Source organism: Pistacia vera, unplaced genomic scaffold (genome assembly GCF_008641045.1).
Source record: "Pistacia vera cultivar Batoury unplaced genomic scaffold, PisVer_v2 Contig862, whole genome shotgun sequence".
Taxonomy (NCBI): domain Eukaryota; kingdom Viridiplantae; phylum Streptophyta; class Magnoliopsida; order Sapindales; family Anacardiaceae; genus Pistacia; species Pistacia vera.
Genome location: NW_022196737.1, coordinates 98,908 through 105,376, shown reverse-complemented (window position 1 = coordinate 105,376; position 6,469 = coordinate 98,908). Strand labels below are relative to the sequence as shown.

At 37.2% G+C, this 6,469-nt stretch overlaps 1 protein-coding gene across 1 annotated transcript; it reads right to left on the bottom strand.

The window, feature by feature from the left end:
* Positions 1-3,966: 3,966 nt before the first annotated feature.
* LOC116118892 (BTB/POZ domain-containing protein At5g17580-like) lies at positions 3,967-6,338 on the bottom strand. The gene is made up of 3 exons (XM_031404848.1): positions 6,301-6,338; positions 5,643-5,712; positions 3,967-5,559 (listed from the first exon to the last, which is right to left on the bottom strand). The coding sequence occupies exons 1-3, from the start codon at positions 6,336-6,338 to the stop codon at positions 4,024-4,026; spliced, it is 1,644 nt and encodes a 547-aa protein (XP_031260708.1). The 3' UTR covers positions 3,967-4,023.
* Between the last annotated feature and the right edge of the window lie 131 nt (positions 6,339-6,469).

Below are 6,469 nucleotides of genomic sequence, written 5' to 3'. Positions count from 1 at the left end.
TCAAATACCTCATCAATGGTTTTTCCTTAGGCAATATGTTTTGTTTTAAGAGATTGCTTAATGATCTCTTAAAACAAAAACAAATCGCTTAAGCAACCTCTTAAAAAAAAAAAAAAAGATCGCTTAAGCGATTCAGTATATAATACCTCATGGAAAACATAAGCAAAAATAAGGAAAAATATGGGAAAATAACTTACCGAGTTGTCGAGCCGCCTGCCCATTGTCAACATCTTTTCAAACTACTCCCGAGGATAATCCCCGGTCTTGCACGTCACACGCCCATCACTTCCATAATTATTGTAATAAGCATAGAAGAGTTTTTTCTTTTCCTCATCTATTGGCCTATACAAATCGACTTTTAACTCCTCCGTTTTCACTTCCCTACTTCCTCCGCCTTCCTCCTCAACCTCCTCCATTTTCACTTCCCCACTTCCTCCGCCTTCTTCCTCAACCTCCTCCATTTTCACTTCCCCACTTCTTTCGCCTTCCTCCTTACCCTCCTCCATTTTTGCTTCTCCACTTTCACGGACTTCCTCATTTTTTTTTCTTCGTTTTCCTTTTCTTTCTATACGTTAATGCCGTGTAAGGAGATTTTACGTGCTTACTCTTTCGGCTCTCTCTTTTATGCTCAGGTTGTACTTTACCACTTTCAATATCCCACCAACTTTCTCCACCACCCTATCAATTTTCTCCTCCACCCTTTTCATCCGCTCTTCCATCTTCTCAAACCTCTCATAAATAGTTGTTGTAAAACTATCAAAAAGACCGTTTATGAGGTCAACCACCTCATTCTCCCAACCCCAACGCCTTGGCAAATTAGTACTTGTTGTACTGATTTACCAACTAGATGGAGGCATACGAACCTCTTTATCCTCCTCCCTCCCACCAAATGGAGCTTCATCCTCGTCAGCCTCAACCACATTCTCAAGCAGTGGCCTTGCAGCTGCACTCAAATGCGTGACCCCTTCTAAGTCTAGCATTAGACAGTCTATCCCCTCATCTGCTACATCATCTAGTGCTCTAAACGATGTAACATACTCCTCTCCCAAGGGTGAGGACGGGACAGATGACTCCTTGTAATAAGAAAAAAATCAATCAAATTTAAGCCACATTTAAAAGCAAGTGCACATTCAAAAGATTAATCCTTTAATCTTACCCGAGCCACTTGAATTTCCATTTCTATCTTGTTATAGTCCCAATGGACACACTTCTCGGTATGCCATCGCAACATCTTAGGAAATTGCGGTCGCTCATCTGAAGTCTTCTTCCCCTCCCTCCCCAAAAAAAACGCCTTATCTAGAGCAGGGACGCCCTCATACATCCAAGCTTACATTATAAAAAACAGTCCATATCATAATTAAAAAACATATAATACAAAAAATATAACAAAGAACTATTAATATTTACCTGCATTGCCCATGGGAAGCCAAACAAATGGTACGTGGTTGGTCTATCCTTCTCGACAACTTGGCGATGTTTTATCCATGTCTTTTCCACGCAAGGACTCAATGGTTAGTTGAAATGATAACTGTTGCCACAGATAAGTATTAAAGAAGTCCATGTTGCTTGCAAACTTCACCCAATCCATATTAACGACTTTTGTTAAGTTAGAAACCATTAGGATCGAATGCATGAACCATACCAGGCACATCTTGAACTTCTCCAAAGAGGTATACCCATCTTCTCTTTTTAGCCAAGTTATTGGGTGCCCTGCTCTTCATTATTCTCTCTTGCTCTTCCGCATCTGGAAATGCCCTACATCTTAAGCCTGTCATCAGGGCAAATTTCATCATCCCAAAATGTAGTGGCTTCTCATCCACCACAAACCACATTTCATTTTTTTTGGACTTTTAACTGAGTGCATCAACATATAATGCATTCCCTACCCCTAGAACGCCTTTTTCCAATTTTCTTATATGTCTGCAAAATGACCGAACTAACTATCTTTGAATTGGTCCATACCCTTCCTTTGTTCCTCTAAAATCTCCTTTATTCTCATAAAAACTTGTCAACTTGACCTACCTATCACCATTACGGGGAAGTACGGTATCTTATCACTTACAACCTCTAACCCATGGTCTTTATAATTTACGCTTCGGAAAATCTGCACAATCGATATAAACTAAATATCAGCAAAAAAAAGAAACCAAAACAACTAATAGGTTGCCAATTTTGGGGGATATAGGCTTCAAGGGCATCGGGGACCGGGTGTTTTTAGAGGACCGAGGAAGCCAATGCAGGCCTTACAAAGGTTGTTGTGGCAGGTTCCATGACTGGAGATGGCTGAGGATGGCAAGAAGGGGTGGAATAGGGGGAGCTGGGGACTGCCCTGCATATTGTAGGGCTGGCCACAGGTAGCATGCGCGCACAACTGTGTGTGCGCAGCCCTACAATATGTAGGGCAGCCCTCCAATCCCCCTATTCCGCTCCCTCTTGCCATCCCTAGCCCTCCAACCTCCCACAAACAACGTCCTTACGGCCTCCTTTGCCTTCTCCTATCCTTTGGAACTCAAACAAAGCCACTCCCCCGATGCCCGCCAACTACTCGACAAAACGCCACAACCACCGCAACAATCAAAACCAACTACATATCCCCCAAATTTTCCCAAACCAATCAATTTTTTCAACAAATTCAAAACCATCAATAAAAAACGTATCTTTTCTTCACCGGCGTCCTCTTCTCACCTGAATTCTCGCTAGCATCCTCCTCTTTAGAACCATTTTTTGATTCTCCTTTCTGTTCTTGTGTCGCCATTGTCTCCTCTGCCGCTGGACCACCTTTACTCATCGGATGGTCCACCGAACGTCTTCTTTGACAACCGTTGAATAGCCACCACTGCCGAACTCTAGGATTTGGAGTGGGGTTGGATTTTCCTCCTCTTTGTGAATATAAGCCATGATTTTTGTGTAACGAAGCTTTAGAATCGAATATTTACCGGAAATAGGGAACTTTTATCTCCGAAAATCGTAGAGAAATGGAAGGTGTTTCGTCGGTCATTTTTTGGGTATACTGCTCGATTAAGCGATTTTGACGGGAGAGGGTCGTTTTTTAATTTTCAAAATTTTAAAAAATTTCCATTAATTAACTATTACCCATATACATTTCAATCTTTTCACTCTAGCCCCTTTTTGCATGTTTAGTTAAAATTAAGTGTGCCACGTCAGAATTTTAAATTTTAAAAAAAAAAAATGCTTCCGATTTTCAGGGTTATTTTTTAAAATCCAAGCTTTGAATGTTTGGGGAGTTAAATTTCCTCCTAGCCTCTACCCCTTGTTCTAACCCTACAATTCTGTCGGAGCCTTTGTTGTTTCCTTAATAGGGAAAGAGGCCAGCGCTGTAGGCAAGAAGGCATCCAACATTCCAGATATTAGACATCAACGAATCAAATTAAGGTAGAATGGGAAAATCATCATGTTCCGAAGAGCAAGACAATCAACATCAGTTTGGTGCAAATTTTGACATTAACATAGATTTTAACAATTATATTTAAATATGATTTTTTTTAGCTTTTTTTTTTTAATTATTAAAATGATATTAATTTTTTTCCCTTAAAAAGTGAATCTTGGTCTATATGTCAGTTTAAAGAAATTCAACAACATAGAGCTGAATTTCCCGATACAAAAGCCACAAAATTTCTTAATATTTTGACTACTATTACTTAGTGTTGTATATGAAGAAAAGAGTGTTATCTGAAATCTATTAATGGAGGAGAAAATCTAGATTTTGAGTTGGTACTACAAACCTCTCATAATTTGACATTTGTTAAAGTTTATTTAAAATCAAATAAAAAATTAATTACTTTAAAATTAAAAAAAATAAAATAGATAAGTCAGTATATTAAACTATTTTCTTGTTATCGTTATATTGATGACAAAATAGTGGTGAAATTCGATAAAATAAGGTGAAATCTGCCCAACTCACTTGGTGTGGAATATGGTCTCTTATTAAAAAATAAAAAACAACAGTAAATAATATTTAAGATGCTCAAAATTAGAAAGTAAATACAACAAAATATTGTTTGATTAAATTCGGAATCCAGGATGCAGCTTATTCTTCTTCCTTTGATGCTTGTCTTTGTCTTGGCAATTACAATCATCAACAGTTGTAGCGATGCAACCAAACTTCCTTTTCATTTCATTCCACATGCTAATTTTCCTTTTTTTCCCACTTAATTCTTTCCTCATCATAAAGCACTCTCTTTCTAGCTCTATCACCTTGTTGCTCATTTTCTTTATTTCCTCCTCCACTTCTTCCTTTATTACCATTTTCTCATCCTTACTCCTCCCATCTCGTAGCTGCAACTGTGTCACAAACAACACTTGCACAATCACCCTCAACGGCAATCTTTCGTTTTTGGCTGCGTGTTCACAAGCTTCCACTGACATCTTTTCCCAATCCAATACTTTACATATCTCTTCTCTCTCGATCTCTGTCAAGTATTTATGCTTCTCCAAGTATATATCAATTCCCCTGTAAATTCCATCTAAGTTTCTTTCTGTCCCTAAGGCTGAAGATGTTGTTGTTGCTATATTTGCAATGGAAATAAATGTTTCCATCTTCAAATCTATGTCACTTGCAACTTCTGCCATGAATTCTTCAATCAGTTCTGCCACTGTCATAAACCCTGCACTACTCGAGTTACAGTAGCTTCCATAGAAATTCTTTAAAATCCTCTTCAAACATTCAATCTCATATTGCACTTCTTTAGCATAACCTTTTGAAGGTATTAAGAGATCTTTTACTGTTGCTTGCTCGAGTTGTTTTCCAATCCTAATCTCAAACCCAGTTCTACAATCACAACTAGCATCCAAAGCGATTGCATACCGAAGCATTTCAAACAACAATGTACATGAAATGAGTCCCTTTTCAAGAGGCAACAACCCTTCTACCGCCTCAATGATTTCCCTTTGAGAATTCCTACTAATATTATTACTGGTGCTTGCAAAAACCCATCTTTTTGCATATTGACAAATGGATGCAGCCACGTACTCTGATGGAACTCTCTGCTTATTCATTGATAGAATGAGGGGCTCATAGAGTTGGAGAGAGAGTGTTGTCAAATCTTCGAAATCCCCATTATTAAGAAATAAGAGCCTTCGCCTTGCATTGGGATTATTGCAAATTTGGTCATCAGATGCATGATTTCTTATCATTGGTTCTCCAAGAAGGAGAAGGTGAGGATCAACTAGTGCTTTTGCAATAAGAGATTCTAAACACGAATCAACCAAGCCAAGATAAATTGCCTGTTGAAGAAAATTCTCAGCCACTCGGCAAACTTTAATGGTCTCATTCCAACTAGGGAGAACTTTACTTTGGAAGAAGTTGTAAGCCTGGCTTAAAAGATTATTTTTGGCGTGAGTTTCGGTCATTTCCAAGCAGTAAGCAACACAAATGAGAGGTATAACAATTTCAGTGGACATTTCCACTTCAAACCCATGGCAGAATCTTGCAACAACCTCTAAAATTTCTGAATCAACTGGAATTTCTCGGAGGAAATGCCAGAGATTTTCATGGGGTGTAGCGGCAGCTACTTTGGCTGATTTTGTAGCCAGAAGTTCCTAGAAAGTAAAAATATGACATGATATAAAATTTTAAATTAAAGTGGAAATAAAATTAATGAGAGAATTAAAAAATGTCTCACTCTGCTCAAACTCAAAGGCACATCAGGTACATTGAGCTGCAACTCAGATGAAGATGAAATCTTTGGCAACCTGAAAAAGTTGAATTAATAATGAAGAGGGTAGAACAATTTCAGTGAACAAAAAAGAATATGACTTACATGGAAGATGAAGATGGAGATCCTTCTGAGATGACTAATAATGAATGAAGTGTCAAATTACAACCAGCAAAACAAAACCAACGTTTAAAACTCAAATGTTCCTAAACAAATGGGTTTCTGTTGTGTGTGAATCTGATTTTGTATCTAAATTCTGATTTTCTTGTTTTAATAAATAAACCAAAATGTTATTTTCAAAAAAATAAGAAATTGTCTTCAAATGTGCAATACTTATTTCATTGTTGATTTATTTTATTGTTTTGGATTTACAAACATGATAGCATACGAGTTTAAACGTGATTTGAGATTAAATAACTCATCGTCTTCAATTAAAGTGAGAAGTATAGAAGAAAAAGTGAGGGAAATGGAAAGGGGAGTTCTTGATTCATCCTAAATACAGAACAAGAGGGGAGTTCTATTTGTAAACCCTCAACTCATTACCTTATTTTATTATTATTATTTTTTTTTTAATGATTGGAGTATCCAGACCAGTTTATATACATTTCAACTAATTTTTCAAAACCTTGAGACTATAGATAAGATAAAAGCTTTAATGACCATCCTATTAACAAAGTCATAACCTTATTAAATGAGCTGTAACCAAATTAAATGATACTCACCAATAAAATGTAAAGAAAAATTCAATGGGTTAAAGTCTAAGAAATGTTATATAATATAAATTAAAGTGCCAT

Excerpts from the sequence above, each read along its gene's own strand:
- LOC116118892 (XM_031404848.1), bottom strand. The coding sequence starts at position 6,338 with ATGGTCATTAAAGCTTTTATCTTATCTATAGTCTCAAG. Across the intron at positions 5,713-6,300 it reads ATCTTATCTATAGTCTCAAG|GTTGCCAAAGATTTCATCTT; the intron begins GTTTTGAAAAAT and ends CAACTTTTTCAG. Across the intron at positions 5,560-5,642 it reads TGCCTTTGAGTTTGAGCAGA|GAACTTCTGGCTACAAAATC; the intron begins GTGAGACATTTT and ends TTTACTTTCTAG.